At 34.2% G+C, this 23879-nt stretch overlaps 1 protein-coding gene and 2 long non-coding RNA genes across 3 annotated transcripts in view; 1 reads left to right on the top strand and 2 right to left on the bottom strand.

The window, feature by feature from the left end:
• The window catches only part of LOC143679381 (uncharacterized), a 29485-nt gene extending 28594 nt beyond the window's left edge, over positions 1 to 891 (bottom strand). The window contains exon 1 of the long non-coding RNA XR_013173702.1: positions 744 to 891. This is a non-coding gene — a long non-coding RNA (uncharacterized LOC143679381). The remainder of the gene's footprint in view (positions 1 to 743) is intronic.
• KLHL1 (kelch like family member 1) overlaps positions 1 to 21458 on the top strand; it is a 462919-nt gene extending 441461 nt beyond the window's left edge. Inside the window, exons 9-11 of the mRNA XM_077155842.1 lie at positions 6525 to 6737; positions 15406 to 15577; positions 20599 to 21458. Of these exons, the coding sequence (XP_077011957.1) occupies positions 6525 to 6737; positions 15406 to 15577; positions 20599 to 20658 (445 nt within the window). The 3' untranslated portion in view covers positions 20659 to 21458. The remainder of the gene's footprint in view (positions 1 to 6524; positions 6738 to 15405; positions 15578 to 20598) is intronic.
• On the bottom strand, positions 11046 to 14633 carry LOC143679379 (uncharacterized). The gene is made up of 3 exons (XR_013173701.1): positions 14599 to 14633; positions 12782 to 12931; positions 11046 to 11743 (listed from the first exon to the last, which is right to left on the bottom strand). It is a non-coding gene; the product is annotated as an uncharacterized LOC143679379 (long non-coding RNA).
• Positions 21459 to 23879: the final 2421 nt, after the last annotated feature.

Below are 23879 nucleotides of genomic sequence, written 5' to 3'. Positions count from 1 at the left end.
CTTTCTGACATTTAAATATAGTTGAGATATATTGGTTTTCATCCCATAACCTTGATTTCCATGCTATATGTTATAAGAAAAGAAAGTGTCAGGTTAAATTTGCCCCATGCCCCAAGAACTAATAAGTAAGCAAGGACAAAAGCAGTCATATGGCCTATTAGTGTAAGTTTAGTGCAATCCTCCTCATTGTCCTGTTAGAGACTCCAACAATAATGGAACCTTATGAAAAGGTTCACCAAAAGGCAGAGGCAGGAATATTCTTACAGCAGGACAAGCATTCCTTCTCATAGGGTCAGATTTAAGAGTTCTCCATTAATTGGGAAACAAAGTCCAAACCCAGTTCTGGACCTATAGAGTAGCTCCTAAGGTATTGTACTAGTGGACTTGTGGAATTTTTATACTTTGATTATGCAAGGGCATAATCAAAGGGCATATGCCTGAACCATTTTTCTGATAACCACATAAAGTGAGAAATAACATACATAATATCCTTCAGCAGAGTCATCTACTATTTAGAAAATTATATTGCAAGCACTTGCTGTAGGCATCCCTGAATTGTACACTATTCATAAAGCATATCAAATATTAAATATTTCTACTTAGGATATTGCATTGGTTTGCATGCTGCTGTAATGCAACACACCAGAACTGAAGCAGTTTTATAAAGGAGAATTTAATACGTTACAAGTTTATAGTTCTAAGCCTATAAAATTGTCCAAACTAAGGCATCCAGGGAGAGATACCTTAATTCAAGAAAGGCAGATGAGAATGGAACAGCTCTTCAGCTGGGTAGTCACGTGGCTGGCATCTGCTGGTCCCTCGCTCCTGGGCACCATTGCTTTCAGCCTCTGTTCATATGGGGGCTCCTCGCTTTGCTTCTCCAGGGCTGGCTTTCATCTCTTGGCCTCCATTGGCTTTCTCCAGGCTCTGTCTTACTTAACATCTCATTGTGACATATGTGGGCTCCAAGTATCTCCAAACATATGTGTCTTGGCACTGTCTGTCAGCTCTGTTGTTTCTGTCATTTCTGATTCACTCCAAAATGTTTCCTTTTTAAAGCAGTTCAGTAAACTAATCAAGATCCACCTGGAATGGGTGGAGTCACATCCCCATGTACTCAAAAGGTCAAACCCACAATTGGGTGTGTCACATTTCCGTGGAGATAACCTTATCAAAAGTTACTGCCCTACAGTTTTGAATGAGAATTAAAAGAAACAGCTGCTTCCACAAGATTAAGTTAGAGCTAAAACCTAGCTTTTCTGGGGTACATAATATTTTCAAACCAGCACTAATACAGATGAGTTTATAAATACATTTAAATTTAAGGGAACAAATGAAGGTGGTAGCAGGAAAGACTTTCTAGAGGAGATCATCTGAGTTGAATAATGAAAGAAGAATAGATGTAAACTGGCATATGTAGTAAAAGGTAGCTAGGATACAGTAAACATGAATGCACAATGGCATGAAGAGCTGCAAAAGATCTAGGGTTGTGGAAGTAACATCTGTCTCCCAAGCCCATTCACCCCTTTTTATAAAGCACATAAACACCAATTTTTAGCTAGGCATATAGCCACATGAAGGAAAGATGATTCCCAGAATCTTATCAATCATTAAGGTGATTAAGTTCTGACAAATGGACTGGGAGAAATGAGATGTGCACTTTACAAGATGGACTTTTAAAGGCAAAGGAGAGGCTCCTTTTTTTCAGCTTTCCTTCATCTTACTGTTTGGAATTAGGTCATGATAGTTAGGACCCCTTCTTGGGACATTAAGATAAGAGGATTAGGAGATGATTCTCCATGGGTCTTAAACATTACTGCACATTTTTTGAGCAAAAAACTTCCACAGTTTTATTTCCCTATCTTTTCAAGGATACTTTCAAGTCAAACAGCCTTGGAAGACAGAGACCGTGTCTTTCTCTGGAGCAGTAAACAGATTTGTTTTCTGACCAATAGAATAAAAGCAATGTCTTTATTGCCATCAAAGGCAACTGTCATGTAGTTTTGTTAGCAACCTCTTATAAAAGGATTGGAGTCTCCTAAGTTCAGGTTTCCTCAAGATGGAACAACCCCACTGCATGTGCAGTATCCCCCTGAATTGCTTTGCAATCACTTTGGTGGTACTTGAGGGGATAAATGGAGTCACTGTGATTGTGAAGTTCTCATTGCTTCTTGAGCTATGAGCAGTGAAGTAATTTCCCTTTGTTCCAGGAGTTTTATGTCTTCTGCCAGTTTCCAAGAAACTGTGACAGGCCAATTTGTTAGCCTCAAAGTAGGGTAAAATTTCAGACTTTTCAGAGTTTTTGACAAATGGTCATATCCTCGAGATGATAGGGTAAAGAGTGAGAAGCAGCCAAAAAGCCACTCACAGACATTTGCATCCAAATTCTAGAAATACAGAATTTGTTTCCTAGAAATGCAATATTGTATGTATTATAATAGAAAATACGTGACACTAATTTAAATGAGCACCTGGCATTGAGGCCTTAAAGACACTGAAGACTTGAAACCTGGGGGCAAAACATTAAGTAAATCTCATCTGCCTAAAGTCTAAACATATAAGTTATGAAAGAAAGTAGAGAAGACTCAGAATGTTGGTGGTATTTCTTATTTCAACTTTCAGCAAAAGTCGGGGGTGCTTCTGGGTCACCTGTCAATATTTGACATGTAAAGATTTTACTGGACAATGTTCCTTGCAGACTGAACTGTGAAGGGAGGTCTCCTTATAATTCCTAAGAATGTTACCTTTCTTCTCTCATTGCCTCAGAATTAAATCCCAACTCCATTGCATGACATACCACACTCTTCACTCTGTCTAACCTTTCCCTTCTAGCAGCTGCATCTCTATACTTTCCCCTCCTTCACTTCCACCCCTTCAATCAGTTTGACATACCTGCCACACTTTATTTATCATGTGCTATGACCTTTCATGCCCCTTGCCTTTCATGGCACATTCTCTGTGTGTAATGTTTTCCCCTTACTTCTTTATCTTTCATATTTCTACTCATCTTTCAACTCTAATAATGTCTAGTCTCCTTTCCTGTGGCAAAATTGTCAGCTGTCATTTCCTATGTTGTCAATGCATTTACTTCCAGCATCAACTCTTCTCTTCAGCTCAACATTTAATTTGTCAATGTAGTGAAACAAAGGAGTAAAATAGTATAAAATAAGACTAAAAAATTCCTGAGAAAAGATATAAAAAGATAACTTTAGAATCATTTAAGAGCTTGTGTTTGTGCATTGCAATGTTTATTCTAACTACTTAGAGTATATTGTTTCTATTCTGCAGTTGTCATGTTAACAATAATATAATAATTATTATTATTGTTGTTACATTCTAATTCTTTATCACTTAGCTGATTTATGTTTCCAAATAAATGGGTTATAGATGATGTTGATAGCATGTATTCATAAACCATGTTATAGTTTTCAAAATGTTTCAAGCATTGAAATATATGTTGATTTTAATAATGAATCCATGAAGCAGGCCAAATGGATGCTGTATTCTCAAATTCCGTTCTGCTTTCTTTTCCTGAGCTCTTTTATTAGATAAAGAATGAATTGTATTTTCTCCTTTCAACTAATTTTTCTCGAGTATTAATCAATATTTCATGCTATGTTTGAGTATAATAATGTATATTTTTAATCTGTAGATCTTATCACATTATGAAGGACATGGCATGGACTAAATAAAAGAAATCACCAAAAAGTTAGCTCAGGTTTTAGAAAATCATTTATAAAATAACAGCTACTGTATAGAAAAGTATCCATTTTGCAAAAGGAACTGTCAGATATTAGGTCATTTTTATCCATTGCTCATTGCTTATATAAATCCTTGTATTACTGGATTTTATTATGGGAGAACTCATACAGAAAGAAAAGAGAGAATGAATAGTGGGGTATAATGGATGCAATTTTATCAAAGATGGCAATGATAATGTAACCTGTAAAAATGGCAAGAATCTTTTATTTCCAAACAAAAGGATATGTTAATAGGCTCAATATTTAAGTTCTAGAATGTGAGAAGCATGTTTCATAACCCTAATATATTCTTTTTAATATTCTGATGGAAGGAAAGTGTAGAATATTCATTAACTCACTCAGTTCTCTTGCATAGTAAGTAGACTTCACTTTGCACAAATTTAGTTCAATATATAATATTCTAATTAATTATCATAAACTTTCTATATAATTTAAGTGTATTTTTGAATATATTATCCTTCTTTAGTAATTTTGGAAAAAGAAAATAAAGTATTAATACATTTGAATATTTTTATTGTCATAGATGCAAGTTTTAGGTAAATCAAAGTATAATTTATCAGTGTAATCTGTACAAATGAATAGAGCAGTTTGAAATCAATAATTCGTTTGAAATAATACAAAAAAATTGGGATGTGTGTACTACTTTTTTTAACATATTACTGTGTATAAGGGACTGAGCTAGGTGCCTTGAATGAAATTACTTAGTAAGCAAAATTCCTCTGAAAATATTCGAGCTGATTTTAATAAGTTCTCAAGGTTTATAAAATACTTCTTTTGAGTTAAGTCTTCTATTTGAATGAAACAGAAATAAACACAATTCAGATTTCATGAAGTGTGTAAGATGATACAGACTTCTGATTGAGTAATTGTTGCACTGCTGGGTGATATTGCAAGCTAAATTGCCCATTTCTTGCCCTTTAAAATATTCCTTTTGGTCAATCTTAACTTTTTTTTTTTGAAATTGAGAGGCAACACGTGACTTGTGAGCAATCACCAAAGGAACATTACAGCCATAGAAAGGCACACTTGTGCAATAAGAAACATTTTATCATGGGAGGCCTTATAAGAATCCTAAACAGTCATCTTTTACTTTTTGAAATGTATCTCCATGATTGGTCAAACAGCACATTTTAGTGGTATTAAAGAGGGTTAGAGTATGAATTTGTAAGTCTAAATCTAAATGGCTCTATATGCTTAGTAATAAATACTGTTCTCCTAAGCATTTAGTTAGAAACTGAAGAGAATGGAATTGTTTATTTACCAGTATATTAAATATAATGTCTACTAGTAAAGGAGAAAATTCCATAACCTCTAATCTTATAAAAGCATAAATAAATCATATCACTCCTCTGTTAAAAAAATTCTCAAAAAGCTCTTATAGAAGTTTTTTTTTTTTCACTTAGGATGAAGTCTAACAACTGAGCTCCCACCTACCCCCCACCCCTCACTGTCCCATTACTTCTCCCCTCATCTGCCACATTGCCTTCAATTCCACAATCACCCTCCTCCAGCCACTCTGCCTTTCTTGTCTCTCCTGGAAATTTTCAATTACTTTTAAGTCTACCTAGAATCTTCTCCCCCCAGCCTTAAGTGCATACCTCACAACCTTCTTTAAGGTTTTGCACTATCATCTTTTCAGTGAAACTTTCTCCATCATGTATTTAAAATTGCAACCCACAGCTTCCATTCCCAATGGTTGTACTCCTAGTTCCATTTTTTGGGGCTACATGTCTATAACACTGAGCATCTTCTAAACTACTGTACGATTTATGCATTTATTTTGTATATTATCTGTCTACACCCAGTAGAATTGAGGATAGGGATTTTATTTTTCTGTTTTTTGTTTGTTTCTGGATGTATCCACAAATGTTAGGATAGAGTGTGGCATATAAATATTTTCGAATGAATTAGTGAATAAATAAATGTGTTGCACATCATACCTTACGTGATCAACACCTTCATGATGCTTATTAAATAAGAAAGAACTATTTTATTAGGAATATAGATCATATTTCTAGTTGTATCAATACTATTTATGCTCTGGGTTCTAATCACACTTCTCATTAATAAAATAACTATATTAAAAAAACAATACTACAATGAATGCATCAAGTAAATTTCAGCATTATTCAGGTCACAGTAACTTTGCTTCACTCTTTTTTTCCTGTAAAGTATTTTCTAACTTCAAATATTAGCTACAGGACAGGTACTGATTGGAAAGCTGACGTTATGTTAGCACTTGTTTAGATTGTTCCATTTGTTTGATGTTCTAAATTGTGGGGAGAGAACACAGGGAGCAGGCATGATTTATACCCTAGCAAATTAATTGTTGATCAACAAGTAGGCTCATTAGTTTTTCCCTTCATCATGGTCATTTTCCTGAAAAATGGGAGGTAAATATAACTTATTCTATAGTTTAAATAACTGTTCCTTAGTGTTAATTAAAAGTAATATATTAATATGATTTAGTTACTTCTACAAGTAGTTTAAATCTATTTAATCCTCTAGAAAGAATACAGAGTAGAACATAATAGTTGTTTTAATTTCTCTAATATACCACATATTGAAATAATGGCTATCCCAGATATATTAATCATTTACAGGGCACCTTTTTAAAAATCTCCATGTGAAGTAGCATTTTTCCAAAGCAGTTGAGGTTCCTATTTTCATTCGAATTCATTTTTAAAAGGCTTTTCATTTTCTACATTCTTGTCATCCAGACTCTAAATATGAAATCATATTTTTCCAACTGTGTATTTCTAGGTTATATTCAGTTGGAGGTCGTGATGGAAGTTCCTGTTTGAGTTCAATGGAGTATTATGATCCTCATACAAACAAGTGGAACGTGTGTGCCCCAATGTGTAAGAGGAGAGGGGGTGTTGGAGTGGCCACATGCGATGGGTTTCTTTATGCAGTAGGAGGTCATGATGCTCCTGCTTCAAATCACTGTTCCCGGCTCCTGGATTATGTAGAGAGGTAAGACCTCAAGGACACTGCTATAGTCAACAAGGCAATGCAGACTCTCCTGGTCAGTAATTCAAGGGATTGCCTTATCTTTCTCAACCTCTCCCTTCTTTCGACTAACGTTTATTTAAACCCCTACAATTTTTCTCATGAGATTCTACTGTGGTCTTTAAATTTCTTCTTTATCTGTTTTAAAAGGTTGGTTAAATCAAAGTTTTAAATAATTTCTTAAACATGCATGTTTGCTAATTCTTTTCTTAGAGAATGGATATTTTGTTTCTTTGTTCTCTTCTTCAGAATTGGTGGTTCTACTTGCATTCAATGCAGAGTTATGGGTTTCTCTGTTTTATGACGAACCTTTCTTAATTAGTAAAGATTTTTTAGAGTTATATCTATTATCTATAATCCTGTTATATAGAGGAAATATAGATTGCTTCTTACCATTTCCTAAAAACGACCAGGGGCACAGATACAGGAGTAGAAAGTCACTTTGGCATTACTCTTGTTCCAACAACCCAGACATTTCTTTATGTGGTTCTAACTGAGTGCTCTTTAAGGGCTGTGCCTCTCTTGGAACTATTATATTTTGTGTACTAAAGGTTAGAGACTTAATGCGACTTGTGGTGATATTTCCCTTTACATAAGTGCTTTAGTTTCCTGACTGCTAACCAAATACTGTACAGTGGGTTAGCTTGGCAATTTATTGTTTCATGGCTTCAAAAACTGGAACGTTTGTTCCTTTGGAGGTGAGGAATTCTGGCCGGTCAGCAATTTGGGGAGGTTCCTTGTTTTTTCTGTCACATGGCAGTGTACATCACAGCATCTCCTCTGGTTTCCATTGACTTCCAGCCTTTGACAGCTGCCTGTGGCTTCTCTCTCTCTGACTTCCAGTTTGCTAATAAAACATGCCAGTAATCTAGGTCAAAGCCCCAGCTGATTTAGTTGGGACAAACCTTAACTGAAAAGATCTTATTTACAATGGCTCCAAACCCAAAGAGTGAGAGGGTGGGACCTGAAGATACCTTTTGTTGGGAACATGTTCAGTCCCCAACAATAAGGTACATGCTGATATAAGAGGAAATAAGAATAGAGATTATTTAGGTAAATTGTTTTATCAATTGAGATAGACTAAATTATTCTGTGCTAATAAATAACTTCAAAAGTATCGGTGGCTTAATACCATAATGCTTTCTTCTTACTCATGCTACATACCAGTGATAGTGCAATGATATCATCATCTGCCACCTAGAGCACAATGAAGCCACAGTCTTGTGGTTTCACCATGATAGAAGGCCAGAGGGGCAAATTTCCTAGTGGTTCTTAAATATTCTATTTTCAAGTAACACAGTTCTCCCCTGCTCATATTTCAATGACAAGCCGGTCACGTGGGCACAGAAAAATATGAGAAGGATGTTGTTTTAATTTGTGCCTGTGAAGAATTATTTGGCAAATAGCACTAATGACCATTACAAATTTCCTGTTGATATTAAGAAACATCCTTTATACTCATGCTTGTAAGTGGTAAAGTTATTGGATTACTTCTGATGACTTTATCTGGGGATATGTGATTACTTATTCTGAGGATTAGGCCATTGACAAGGGATAACTTTTGGTAAATAGGCACTGCTCAAACTTAATCTGGTTCTTGGGTAAAATACAGAACCAAGTTTAACAAGATTCCTACTCTGCCTTTTAGCTATATACACATAAAGAAGAGCATTAAATGCACCATATTTTCACTTCCAAATTCTCTTATCCAATAAAATTAGGAACTGTGAATAATACAGTGAAGATAGCTGTTTGAATCCAAATATATAAAATCTGTACTTTTAAACACACAAACATGCAATCATTTATTTTAAAAATCCTGCGCATAGACTGACAGCCCTTACCCATTTTCCTCCCTTAAATTCTAAGGAGAAATGCTAGAGAACAGGAGTCTGATGAGCCTCCTACATTTACCTTGGCTATCTTACATAAATGTTACCAATGAAGTGAGCTTTCACTCACATATTCTGTATTAACTTTATGGTATAATGTATTGAAATGTTGTATGTGGGCAGAGGCATAAATAATTCAGTCTAGGAATATATCTATGATGCAAATTAGATTTAAATAAGTGTACATATTTTAACTTATAGGAGTACAGTGGGGATGAATAGCTTAATGCAGCAGCACACAGAATTATTATGATTCTTATCCTTGCTCTCAGTATATGTCAGATTAATTGCATTTTGGTATTTTCTATAGTATAAATTACACGCTGATGATGTCACATGTAAATCATCATAAATCAAATATGTGCATAGTGGCACATTTGCAGAACTGCTTCACACTTATAATGTGAAGAATGTTTTTTAGTGTATAGTCACAGGGAAGCAGATTATTATAAATCACAAGAGTTGGTGTAAAATGCTGTTTTGTGTATACATGCATGTACGTACATACATATGCTGAATAATTTTATCGTATTACAATGATTTTTTTATAGAAATATAAGGGTATCATATAATTGTGATGTGAAGGTAGAGTTATACAATACTTTCCGAAATGGTTCAGATTAATATTTTCTTGAGAACAAAGAATCTTGGCACCAAAAATCAGAGTAAGTAATAAGTCAGGGACTGAGCCAGAACTGGGACAAACCCTACAATAGTTAGCAGAACAGATGAAATGAATTCTGTGGCCAAACCTTACCCTAGAGAGGATGTCTTGTGAGACCAAATCACTGTCTAAAGGGTGAAGTAAGCTCTGGAAAAATTTAGACCTAGAAGGTATAACCCATTAGGCAAAGCATATTCATCCATTTATTGATTTATTCAGCAAATATTTTTGCATGTACTATGTACTGTGCAATATAGAGCTTAAAATGTATTAGGGAAAAGACTCAATGAAATAAATCAAGATGCAAATTAAAACAATGCAAAACTTAAATAAAAATGCAAAATAACCTTAAATTCGAAAAAAGCCTTGAAGATTAAATAGATATTAAGATATTTAAAGACATAATAATTAAGAAACTGTGCTATTGCCACTGTATAAATAAGTAAGCAAGTGGAATAGATAACTGTCCAAGAATAGAATCACATATACCAATTCATTTGAATTATGAATGTGTCAGATGTCCTCAAGAACATCCCCATTTTGAAGATTTGCTAAAAAGACTCACAAGACTCAACATACAGTTGTACTCTTGGCTATAATTTATTACAATGAAAAGATACAGAGCATAATCAGTGAGGGGGAAATGTGGGAATGAAACACAAGCTTCCGAGTCTTGTCTCAGTGGAATCTTACAGGACACACCTAAAACCCCCATCCATGAATTGTGTAAACACATGTGAAATGTTGCCAACCAGGGAAACTCATTAGAATTTCAGTAGCCAGAATTTCTGTTGGGGGCTGGTCACACCTGGCTCTTTGTCCAGCATGTACCAACATTCCAGACTCCCAGAAGGAATTGAGTGTTCAGAATAAACTGTGTTGATTGCAAAAGCAGTTTAGGTGCAGTGAACCAGTATTATCAGAAAATGGTGGAAACATCTCCAAAATTAAAATTCCAAGACTCCAGCCAAGGACCAGCCTTTTAAGCACACCTTTTTAAGAATAAGAGTCTCAGGCCTGCTATGCTAACTTGTTTCTGCACGATGACAAAAGTGGAATGGAAAAACAGTTAGGGAAGACTAAACTTTATGAGAAACAGGGTCGGATAATTTGATTATCTCATAAGGATAAAGAGTCCTCCCTGCTATCTCATACTGCACCCAAAGTCAATTCAAGATATATTTTAAATCTAAATGTTAAATGTAAAATAATAAAGCTTTTGGAATAACACCTAGAAGACTATCTCCACAATCTTGGGATATGAAAGATTTCTTAAGCTACACACGCAAGGTCATCCATAGAGAAAAAGATTAGTGTTAAATTAGACACTCCTGTTCTTCAAAAGCCACCATTAAGAGGGTGGGCAGGGGGACAAGTATTTGCAATACAAATAAACAAAAAATATATTGTTTCCGGAAGATATAAATAAAGGCATTCTGGGCAAAAGGCTTCAACAGGAACTCTTTAAAACAGGATATAAAATAATAATAATAGTGAATAGAATTCTCCAAGCACACTCCAAGCTAACCAAAATCACACTTCCAATGGCAGTGGCCAAATATCATTCTCCACTTTGGACTGGTATTTACAGTTGCAGGATCCATATCACAGCCTAGGGACTCTGAAAGGCAGCAGTTGATTAAGGTACTAGACCAAAGTATCCAGGTTTGTTTTTCTAAGTCCCAGAACCCTGGATCAACCTCGTGCTTGTGGGGAACAAACTTAAGCTGTTGGAAACCATCAAAGCAGAATGGTCCAGGTCAACAGGCGTCACTCCATACCTGGTGGTGGCGAGTCATGGACTTGGGCATCAGAAAAATCTGTGTTCAAATCTGGCTCCAGCACTTTTACAGGGTATGGACAAGTCATTTTCCTGACTGAGCTTCAGTATCCTCACCATAAAATGGGATAAATATCCCCAACACAATAGTCACCGGCATAAATGAGGTGATGCATGTGAAGCTTCTGTACTGCCCCCCTTCTTTCCAGTACTTTCCTTCTGTTTTATTGTAGACTCCTCTCTGCCAGTGGCACCCTTCGAGGACCAAGGACATTTCTCAGGGGCAACAAAGCAGAGACTGTTATCCTCAGATTATTCTCTCTCTTCCTCTATGGGCATGTGGCCTCCCGTGACAGGCTATCCTCTTTAAATCTCTTTCAGGGAAAGAAGGGGAAAGGAGAGAATATTCCAAGCTGGGGAACAGAAGCAGGCAGAAGCAAAGCCTGGCTGAGGGAAGGGAAAGCTTTCTGCCTGCCCAAGGCAAAGGTGTATGTGAAGAGACAAAGAGGAAGAAGTTTTAGATGAAATGTACTTAGCAATCTTGAGGAAATAAGAACGTTCTCACTGGGCAATTTGGGTCGGTTTCTTTTTCAGCATATTACTGTCCATCTGACATGCCCGCTTCTTTACAGAGCTGGAGTGTGGGGGACAGAGGAGAAAAAAAAAAAACAATAATCAAATTTAAAAATGTCAAAATGACCAATTAATGTTGGAAAAGTGCTGGGGATCATTAGTCATCAAGGAAATGGAAATTAATATCACAGTGTCATACCTAAATTTACCTACCAAAAAAGCTACCATGAAAATTGCATATAACACAGGGTGTTGAAAAAGATTTAGGACAACTGAAACTCTAAGGACACTGCTGGTTGCAGTAAACATTGGTAAAACCTCTTTGTAATACCGTTTCAGAGTACCCACTTCATTTCAAAATATGCATTCTCTTTGACCCAGAAATTCCATTGCTAAATATCCATCAGAAATGTGTGTGTGTGTGTGTGTATCAGATATATCATAAAATGTTTGAACACAAATGTTCAGAGTAAAATTATTTAAGTTATTATACAGTTTTTAATAATTAATATTTGCTAAGAATTAATGTGTTTTGCATTCCACTCGTATTTCTAAAGTCATGTACTTTTCTTTTGATAATCTCATCAGACCTGGTAGCAGCTGGTTTTCTTTACGAGAAAAATGAAGTTAATTGTTTACTTTTAACCAGCTCTATTTTCTCTGTTTTTGCTCAATTCACAAATAGCATATTACAATCAATTCAAATATAGGATAAGGTGTATAGGATCTCTTACTCGTTTATTTGAAATCTTCAAGCCACAATACAGGAGCTGTTTATCCATGCTCATTGCATGGATTCTCATTTTTATTTTTTGGCTTCTTTGCTTATGTGTTTATTTTGTTTCGTTTTGTTTTATAGACAAATGTAGCTGGCTACAAATCACTTTTTCATTGTTTAATTTGCTTTCTAGCTGAATATTGCCAGTATACATTTAGTAAAACAGATATTTTCAATTATAGTTATTACCCAAATGATACTTTTATATTTTAAAAAGTCTTCAAATATTTTAACTTCTTGATGTTTTCTATGAAAAAGACAATATTGACTGTAACATTAATAGCAAAGAAAGACTTTTTTTTTTCTGTATCTATCACATACCTTCAGTAAGTTTGCATTTGACAGCCAATTCTAACCATTATGTATTGGCACTTCTCTTGTCTGAGGGATGTGAACTTTTAATAGAGTCTCTGATACAGAGCTCATACTCTGACTATGAAGGCCAAGGTGAGTAGTTGGAAAGGAGAAGGCCTAAATATAAACAGACAACACACTTTAAAAAAGAAAAAATAAACTGGCAACCAGAGGCAAAAAAAAGAATGCTTAGAATTGAATTCTGTCAACAGCTTGAAACTGACAATGACAGAGTTCACTGTCTGTAATTGTTTGGGAAATGCTTGTACATTTGCCATTATCTCCTAAGCTAAAAACGGTTGTTTATTTCATTTTGGGTAATAAATTTGCATGTCCGCACACTGAGAGGTGAATCCACAAGAGTTCCTGAATACTGAAAATTCAATTTATAGTCATAAATGTGAGAAGAAAGATAAAAGGAAATTGGTAATTTTGAATTTACATCATCATCTCCTAAATATCTGAGATAAGGTGAAGGGAAAAGAGAAAGCACAAAACAAAAACCCTATGATTTTTTTTCCTTTTATTTTCTTTTGGTTTATTTTTGTGTTTTCTGGCAATATGTAACTCTAAATGTTATTGAAATTAAATGAATTAATAAATACTTATTAAAATTTGAAATATGTTACCTACCACTGAAGACAGGTACATCAAATTGAAAGGTTTAGATTTTCTAGAAGAATATATTAGAACTTTTAAATTCTCTTCAGGAAGCTTGTGAAATGTGAAGAAAATATAATACCTATTTCTAAATATAGGACATCATTTCTAAATGTATAGCTAAGTGTAGGCAATATCAGTGGTTTCTTAATTTTCCCTGCAGTATGAGTATCTGAGAAATGTGTCAATATTGGCATTTTACATGAAATCCTTCAGAAATGCATTTATGATTGCTGAACTTACTGGTGTTAACCATTTTCACAGTTCTTCTGTCTTCTTTTTTGTAATTACAAAGTCCGTTCTGCAGACAATAGTTGAAAAATTGCATAGCGCTGAATGATAATTAAATGAGAACTAAACTATGACTTCAGGAAAAGCTAAGCTGGATTCTATGGGGGAATGAATAAAAACTAGAGAAATTTCATATTTCACTGAAATTAAAATGGTTATATCATTCTTCCTTTCAGAGTTACGGCTTCTATGAAAATTTTTTAACAAACACAAAAAGTAAACAATACAATGAACTCTACTCTACTTTTTATTCAGCTTCAATAACCATCACCTATTTGTCAAACTTGTTTTATCCATTCCCCTCGCAGCTGTCCTGCCTCCTACGAATCCCCCCACTCAGCATATTTGAAGGATAGTTTCAAGCATGTTATGTCAACTCAGAGTAGTTCTGATTTATCCCAAATACAAACCAACCAACACACTCAGTACATTTTTGTCTTATATAAACCTAATGCAATTAGCTCAACTAATAAAAGCTACAATAATTCCTTATAATTGAATTCTCAGTTTTTATTACAATTCTCACCAATGTCTCAAACATTTTTACTAGTAAGTCTGTTTGAATTAGGATCCCAGTAAGGTCCACTCATTTAATATTTCTTAAGTACACTTTTTTTCCTTTTGGTAAATGAATCTACAATAGAAGATTAAAGGCAAAGAGGTTGGTTTAATCAGGAATTCTTAGCTAATATAAAGCATTTTCACCAAAGTACTCTTTAGACTTCTGAACACCCAAACAATAAAATATCCAACTGTGATAGATCGTAATTAGCTTTTCTGACAATCAAATGGTTTATGATTTAAATTCAATAATAATAAATTGGTCTACCCACCTTCAATCTCTATGTGAGAGATTTACCAATTTCACTCACAATGAATTCTGGGTAATATTCCTAAAACATAGTTCCATTCATGTTATGATTCTATTTTCAAGTTACCAAGGCTTCCTATTTTCTCATAGAATAAACATAAAACACTTTAGCCTAGGAATTAAAATAATCCTTGAACAAATCAAAACGACCTTTTTAGTCACATTTCCCCTCCACACAATCTTAACTTTAACCATGCTGCCAAACTTTAACACACCTGCCAAAGCCAATCATGCCTTTTTTTATTTTTATTTCTCAGTTCCAGTTCTTTTGCACATTCTTTTCTTTCTCTATTTAGCAAATTAAGGTCAACCTTTCAGGCCTGGTTAATTTTTTCATCTGTGGAGCATTACATGATTTGTCCAGATTTTAACCATTTCTTCTGTTTCATTACTGTAAGTTTTTGCTAATATTTGTTTTTAAAAACCTCATCCAAAAAAAAAAAACCCTCATCAATTTAAAAAATATTTGTTTACACACATGGCTCCCTCATAGAAAGAAATCATGACAATCATGTTTGCTAAATGATTCTGCTTCCATCTAAGTAAGAGTCTGGGTATATTTTTTAAATAACAAAAATTTAGAAAGCCAGACATCAAGGATGTTAGTTCTAGAATACCTGATCAAATGACTGAGCTTTTAAAAAGAAGCTTTTTTTTATAAAAAAACATTGTTTTTTTTTAATCAAATGTTTTGGAAAAATGTATCATTCATATAGTAAAAGTTCAACGTGATTAGTGTGTTCTGTGTTTTGTTGTCCTGACATTTTAGATATGATCCCAAAACAGACACATGGACCATGGTGGCTCCTCTGAGTATGCCCAGAGATGCTGTCGGGGTCTGTCTCCTTGGTGACAGATTGTATGCTGTTGGTGGCTATGATGGGCAGACATATCTCAACACCATGGAGTCCTATGATCCACAGACTAATGAGTGGACACAGGTAAGACTGCCTTCAGCATAATTTACTTCAATTATTAAATATATATAAAATTTACTTTCTTTGAGGGAAGGGGCTACAAATAATCTAATCAAATCACCCTGAACCAAAGGTGATTGATTTAGTCCAGTGCTGTGTTCATTTTGTAAAACTTAAAAATCATTTACTTGTATGTTTTGAATTTGTTTACTTTTATGTATGTTATACTTTCAAAGAACTTATAATAAAAAGTGGCAATACTAGTTCAATGGGATTTCTACTTTATTATAAATGGTAAGAAGGAACAGGAACTGAATTTGAGTTAGCTGAAGAAAAAAATAGAGAAAGAGAAACCTTAACTTTTGGAAATTTGGTTTTAGAGATAACTGGAATAAGGGAATTTTAGACTGCAAAAATCAACCTTCCCGCCTCCTATTTTTGCTTGACTACGTTTCTTAGGTCCATTTTACCTACTGCAGAGAGGCTTTTCTGTCTAGTGAGTTGGCAATAAGCTCCAAGCAGAAATCCTCACAGCAATAAAACATCAAGTAAAATCATACTTTATCCTTGTTCAATTAGAAAACAAAGAGCAAAATGCTCTGAATGGGCTGTTTTGTATCAAGTGCTCATTCCTAGACAATTGCTGTGGCCAGGACGATTGAGTGGAAAGAGTGGCTGGGCTTGAGTGAGGCATTAGTATCTTGAACAGACAATGTATGTAATTAGGGTCTCAAGATATTATTAGAATAAAACAGCTCCCATTTCCATCAGGTAGCTAGAAGATGTATGGTGAGTGTGTGAATTTGTATAGGGTGGGGAGGGCAGAACAAACTAATTGTAGTGGAAAATATTTTTTTACTGTGCAATTATTATGGCTTTGCTTGTGATGGAAAAAATGGATATATTCTCATAACTGAATCCTTATGTTCCATTTTACCTCCGTTTCTTTTTTTTTCTAAGTATTTCTTTTCTTTCTTTCCTTCATCAGAAACCTAAAAATGTATACCCTCTAAAAAAGCTAGATTATGCATCTTTTTCATGTCTAAAGGAATATTCTTTGAATTCCATGAAATGAATTTGGCTAAGGAGGGAAAAGAGGGAGGAATAAGAGGGAAGAAGAAGGAGTATTTAGAGAATTAAGTCCTGTAAATTCCTGTTTTACTATTTTACTTTTTGTGAAAGAAGAAACATTTCTTATCGAAAAGGCGGCACATAGAGAAGAAACTTGTAATGATTGCTCTTCATATTATTAGTGCACGACAATTTTTTTTCTTTTTTTTTTTTTTTGGCATGGGCAGATACCTGCAACTGAACCCAGGTCTCTGGCATGACAGGTGAGAACTCTGCCTGCTGAGCCACCGTGGCCTGCCCTGGTGCACTACAATTTTAAAGATTATAAAAATTTTTACCTTACCTTTGTAAGGCCCTTATGCTTCCACAGTATGTAATGCATTGATTAGTGGTTATTCACTTAGATAAGTACCAGCCCAATGGTATGTATTTTAAATGTGCCACTTATAAAAATGAACATTAAGTATAGGAAGTTAATGAGCATATAAATGATGTAACATAATATCTGCATTACATATTTATAATAACTAGCCATTGTGTTTATCATTCCTCTAAAACTGAAGTCAAAATAACGTATGCAGTAATAACAGCTAGAAACCTTCTAAAAACCATTTTTCCTCGTCTGTATTTTGTTATGCTATTTTGGATCATATAGTACCTTACAAATATAAGTTTGGTTTTTAAAATATTCCACAAGAACTTTATTTTATCATTATAACATTATTTTTAAAACTCTTAATTTAAGGTTCTGCTCCTTTATCTTTCCATTGCTTTTATTTTTAAGGCTTTTGAGAGAACAACAGACTCACACAGAATCCCTTTGAAAACTCTCAGGATACAGCCCACTAGAAAGAATTTCCATGTTTGCTGGAGCATTCCTCTCACTTTCCCTCTACAAAACCCACAAGGGGGTTTTCCATTTGCCATTGGCATCTGCATTGAATGTTAAGATAAATAAGCTAAATCAGTTAAAATACCCAAGAATATGTGTATTTGGAATACTTTACAGGTTATTCTGATGGTTAGCTAGCATTGGACATAGAAGAAATAGACTAAGGAACAATTAGTAGACTCATGCCATAAATAGTTTGTTTTAAAAAGGACACATGCATGCTTTTCAAAATGTTTCATTTTGTCATTTAACATTGGATTTATGTTCTGCATACATATTTATGTGCATTTTTAAGGTACAGGAATAACTTTATGGAACCTGTGTATAATGACCCTTTTATGTGTTCTTATGGTATGCTGTTACAAGTTAATACACCTGCATAATCTTAGGAAACAAACACCTATGTATCATTTCCTGTCATTGCTCCAAAGACTAATGCATTCAGTTGTGTGAAATAGTGCATTCATGAATGTCCCTCAAATAAATTAACTGAGCATTACCATTGCACTAATTGTACTGGTTGTGTATGGGTTTAATTTATCTCTGCACCAAAAGATATATATGAAGTTGAAAGTGAGCTCCGGGAAGCCTGGTAAGAAATCTATAACCTCGGTTGTTATTATCCAGTTGGTTCTGTGGCTATTCTTTCTAGATTACCACGCCACTCCAGCTGAAAGACATAATATCATGGAAGGAGAACGAGGGCAGATTTGAGAAAAAAATAAACTAAAATTGGACAAAGACTAGTGAGGGGGAATATTTCAAATATTTAAACTGTATCTATGTAGAATATTCAAAATACTTACAGTAGCATGATACATTTTTTGGTAAGGAAAATATTTGGTACTGTGATAGATCCTAAATGTGTTGATTAGAGAAATCTTCCAGGATATGTGTAAAAGTTAGCCTGAGAGATGAGTAAAATTTAACCAGATGAACATATGGGGAGTGCTGTGACTTGAGGACTAGCATATGTAAAGAGCTGGAAGAAAGAGAGAACATGGCATGTTTCATTGGGCAAGAAATGAAATGATGAGCAGTGAGGTAGAGAAATAAATAGGTTGCATATTATGTAGAGCCAGAAACCATGTTAGCAGTCTTAAATTGATTATAGGAGTAGGAGGAGTTAATGAAGAACTTTAAGCAGGAAAAGTGAGACATCAGAATTGTGTTTTTAAAAAATTACATTTGTTGGGATGTAGAAAATGATTAAGAGAAAGCAAGACTAGAATCAGAGAAATCTGTTAGGAGGATATTTTAATGATCCAGTGACGTTTAAACAGTAGCCCAAGCTAATTTAAAGACAATAGGGATGAACAGAATTAAACTGATTGAAGAGATATTTGGATGACTTGATGATTATTTAGATATAAGGTTGAATGAGATAAATAGTAGAGTTATAAATATTCTCTAGGTCTCTGGGATAGAGTGATGTCATTCACTGATATGGGATGCACTGAAGAAATAGCAAACTATTTCTAGGAAAAAAAGAGAAGGGATTCATTTTGGCACACATGTATGCCCATACATATATAGAGAGATATATATAGATATAAATGTAGATATAAGGCAAAACTATTCACTCTGGGTTTTTTTTTTTAGAAACCACACATAGTATTCCTCAATATTGGGTGAACATCAGAAAGCATATAAAATGTTTTGCAGAAACACAACCACCAATCCTTATTCATTCATATTGAGTGATGAGGCCTGAGCACATATACTTTATAAAAACTAATTAGAGAGCTCTGATGTTAAACAACATATTTAAATTGTTGGGTAATAAAAGGAAGGTAGTTGAAAGTGAGTGTGTTTTGGAGTTATCTACAATTCTATTTGCGTGCACTGGGGTTGTGCGATTTACTTATTATCTCTTGCACTCCATGCTCTCTCCTGTCAAATAGAGAAAACAATAGCTGACATATATGAAGAGGACTGCCATGAGCTATAAAATGATTCTTAAAGCACAATAAGCTATCTTCTTTCCTCCCCTAATTTTAAGCAATAATTCTTGAGAAATACAAGGGATGCTACATTAAATAATTTTTTACTAATAATGCATTTAATGTATTAAATGAAAGGAATAAAGAAATACTATAAGGGTAGGTTTGTTTTTAATGTACAAAGAGTAATAAAGGGTGACAAGTTCATTTGAAAGAACCGGCCGATAATAGAGATACTTTTTATATTTAGAGAGTGAGAACATGTCCTTTCTCAATAAAACAATGTATATGAATGAAACAATTTACTTTTAGCCATTTTATTTCCTGCATTTTATTCATTTTCTTTTTAGCTTGAAATAATATCCTGCAATTTCTAGTCTTCTCTATTTTATGTGCATAAATTATTCTTTAAAAACTATAATATAAATCATTGATATATAAAGCTCAAATTGTTCTATGCTGGCTTTTTACCTCCAAGGAATAAATTTTCATTACAAACTGAAATAATGTTATTGTTTCAAATATTTTTCTAGCCAATTTCATATTCAGTATTATTTGAAAAAATTGGTTCTCAATTCATCACTGTCATAAGGTGGATATTTTTTAATAAGCCCTGCAGCAATTGCAATTATGGCCTATTTATGAAAAAATATTGAAGTTACTTCATTGTATGTTTCTGTGTGGAATGAATTAATAACACATCTAATTCAGTATAATATCTGGGGAAATAACTTCAAAACGATTGCTCTTTTGTTAAGTGTAATAGCTCTTTCATCTCAAGTATATTTCAACTATCACTATGAAATTTCATAACAAATCTGTCCATTCAAGCTCCAGAATGAAACTTGATGGCAATTATTCTATAGCAGCCTCATTTCACTAAAAATCATCAACTGATAATACATTTATTACAAATCACATAAGTGATTGCTGGTTTTAAAAATTTCCATCTACAAACTATTGCTTGTTTATAAATGCCATTTTCAGTATTTCCATTTTTATTGAGTTACTCATGGCTAAAATGGGAATGCATAGGCACTTCCTTATTTTCATGTAGATGAGCCTTTTAATTATGATTTATATATTTTTTTCTATGACAGTAACATTTGTTTTAAACTCTGCTTCACCTTTTTCAACAGATGGCTTCCTTGAACATTGGTCGAGCCGGTGCCTGCGTGGTGGTCATAAAGCAACCTTGACTAATTCTTATTTGATAGGATCTTATTTGCTGGAGTGGTTATTTTTCTATCAGAGGGCAAGAATGAGAGCTTCGCAAGATGAAAATTCTTCAAGATCAAGGATTTCTGTAGATTCACTTACTGACGTCATAGGAGGTAGAACATTAAAGAGAATTGTAGGAAACAAGAAAACAGCAAACTGTTGCAGGAACATCTGGCCAAATGGTAGTTAGTTCAGGAATGGTTATTGGTAATCTGTTTTTTTTTTTAATTTGTAGCATACGATAACTACTTACCAAAGGCTTGTTTTTCTTGAGCAATTGAAAGGAGAAGCCAATATTTGTGATATGGCTGATTTCATGACCAAAAGTCACTCAATTATTTTATAATCTGTAGCAAAATCCAAGACATCTGTTACTGTTTTCCTAATCAGATGTGATCACACAAGAATGCAGAATGATGTTCAATTAAAACAAAGATGCTGCTTCTTCATTTTCCTAAGCTACAACAACAACTAGAAAAATAGATTCATGTCTGTCTCTTGTGTTCAGAAAAAAAAGTACTGTCCTGCTAATCAAAGTTTCATATCTCATCAGAGATATGGTTGGATTTATTGCAACCATGTAAGCTATCTGAAGCTGGCAAATACAAAGGATTGTTTTAGTTAGGCTTGCCACATTGCTTTGCTTTGTGAACACACTGAGTGAAAGAATCAGAATATAATGGGCTTTTGCCTTATGTTGAGTTCAGTGTAAGCATGAGAGCTAGTCATTCTGAATGTTTTATATATAAATATATATGCACATATATGTACAATATGTATGTGTGTATATATATATATATATATATCCATTGCATGTTGAAGTCTTTTAGAATTTTGTTCTTTAAAAAACACTAGAATTTTGAGAGAAATTTATGAGCCATTAAGTTGGAGTGTTTATGATTGTCATTAAAAGGAAGACAGTTTCAGATTTTTATTCCCTGCTTCTTGAAGTTGTTACATCATTTTAAGCCAAATGTTTGTAATTGTTTAAAGCTGAAAGTGGACACATTACAAAATGTCTTTAATAGATCCGTGTACAATTTTACAACTAATAAACATTAGAAAATTTGCTTTTATCAGTGTATCTTTCTTCAATACATTTTAATTCACATCTAAGTTAAAAATTGTCAGGGTACACTGCAGAAACAAATACGTTGCCTCATATTTCAAAATTTAAGAAATATACCTTCAGCAAATATAAGTTAATTTCCTCCTAAATGTAATAACATGCTGACACAAAATGCAACTTTAATTACTGTTTTTTTTTTCTGTAGTCGCTCATTTGAGACAGTTAGCATTGGTATCTAGAAACACACATCACATAATAACAGTGCTGAGAATTGTGCAGCAGCTAGAGAAGACAAGAAAATTCTTCCTTTCAAATCAATGTAAACCATAAAATTGAATTTCACTTTTGAAATTTTTGGGTGTGTAAATACAATTTAAATACATGCTAAATTGATTTCATATGTATTGAACATTTCTAATAACCGAGGAAAATATTGACAGTCAGTTTCTCAAGAGAATGCCAGCAAATCTGAGGTTTCTCAAGATGATCATGAGATACAATTTACTATTCACATTTTATTTCAGGAACAAATGATATCATTATAACTATAAAATGCAGAGTAAGTATTAATTTGGCAGGACTGATCTTACAAAGTACCACAGACCGGTTGGTATAAACAACAGAAATGTATTGTCTCATGGTCTGGAGGCTAGGAGTGCAAAAGCAAGGTGTTTTTCAGGATCATACATCCTTTGAAGTCTGCAGGGTTCTGGCAGTGGCTGGCTAGAAATCCATAATTCAGTCTCTGTGCTCATGACGTGGCTGTTTTTCCCTCTCTGAATTTCTTCTCCTTAGAAGTACTCTAGTTATATTGATTAAGGCTCAGTTCAACCCAATGTGGCCTCATCTTAACTAATAACATCTTCAAAGATCTTACCCACATTCATAGGCCCAGGTGTTATGGCTTGAACATGTCTTTCTCTGGGGTTCGCAATTCCATCCGTAACAGGATGTCTCACTCCTTTTCACATTCGGTATCATTGATGCATTTTCTATTTCTTTTCTCTCATCACTATTGTGGGAAATATTGCAAAGTTTAAAAGAAGAAGCAATGAATACCTTGCTACGAAGTAAGAAAGGTATTTTACTATAGGTATCAAGAAACACTTTTGCTTTGAAATGTTTATTGAAATGCTGACAAACAACCAGTTGACCTGATTATTTTGTATTTGAAATTCTCAGGAGAAAAATGAGTTCTCAGAACTAGTTTGCTAAATTGTATTAAAATCTTAAATTAATGGTGAAAATGTTTTCAGCACTAAACACAGAAATTATTATGTTCTATTGCTTGAATCCATGATATCACACTAAAAAAATACTTTCTTCTTACGAGTATGGGAATTACTAGAAATGTTTCTAAGTGAACACTGTACTATCATCATGTATTCTAATCTAAATATGGTTTATGATATGCATGTTTTTTAACATAAATGGGTTTTATTATTCTTTTCAGTAAAAGAGAAAGTTCACCATGTACCCCTGGGGTGTTTTTAAGAGGGTTTTAGTAAGGCCTTATATGATTTGCACTTGATTAGTTAATTCGAGAATGGATTTAAAATATGTGGGTTTGCACAGGACGTATACTTCAGAAAACAGGAATAATTCTATGATGGATACATTAATAAAAGTTTTCTCTAGGGAGGTCAGACCAGTCCAAGACTACAGCTGCAATTGGTAAAGAAGTAACCGTCACTTATGAAGGCTGGGAGAAGGGAAGGGTAGGCATTCATGGATCGGACAGTGTTCATGTCTGTGCTCAGGCATAACAGAGTAACTTGCTTGCATCTTGACCCAAGTGGTCGTTTAATGAGCTAATCTGGTGTTGATGCTGTGAAATTGTTTACTTTTACCAGGAGAACACCATGACTAGGCCAGCTCCTAAACATCAAGGGCTGCTTTTATCCTTCTCTTACATTTCAGTGAGAAATGAGTACAAGAGAAGAACATAAGAATTAAAGATGCCTGTCTTCTGGAGACACAATGTTGTCTGCTGTGGAATCTGCATCTGAATGCAGTGGGCTGACTCTCCTAGAGAACCATTGCCTCAAAAGTTTACAGTTGAGCTGACTCTCCTAGAGAACCATTGCCTCAAAAGTTTACAGTTAATCTTCATGAAACAGTTTCTTTCTT

Source organism: Tamandua tetradactyla, chromosome 4 (assembly GCF_023851605.1).
Source record: "Tamandua tetradactyla isolate mTamTet1 chromosome 4, mTamTet1.pri, whole genome shotgun sequence".
In the NCBI taxonomy this organism is placed as follows: domain Eukaryota; kingdom Metazoa; phylum Chordata; class Mammalia; order Pilosa; family Myrmecophagidae; genus Tamandua; species Tamandua tetradactyla.
The sequence above is the reverse complement of the archived record's forward strand: the minus strand, read 5'-3'. Positions and strand labels throughout refer to the sequence as shown.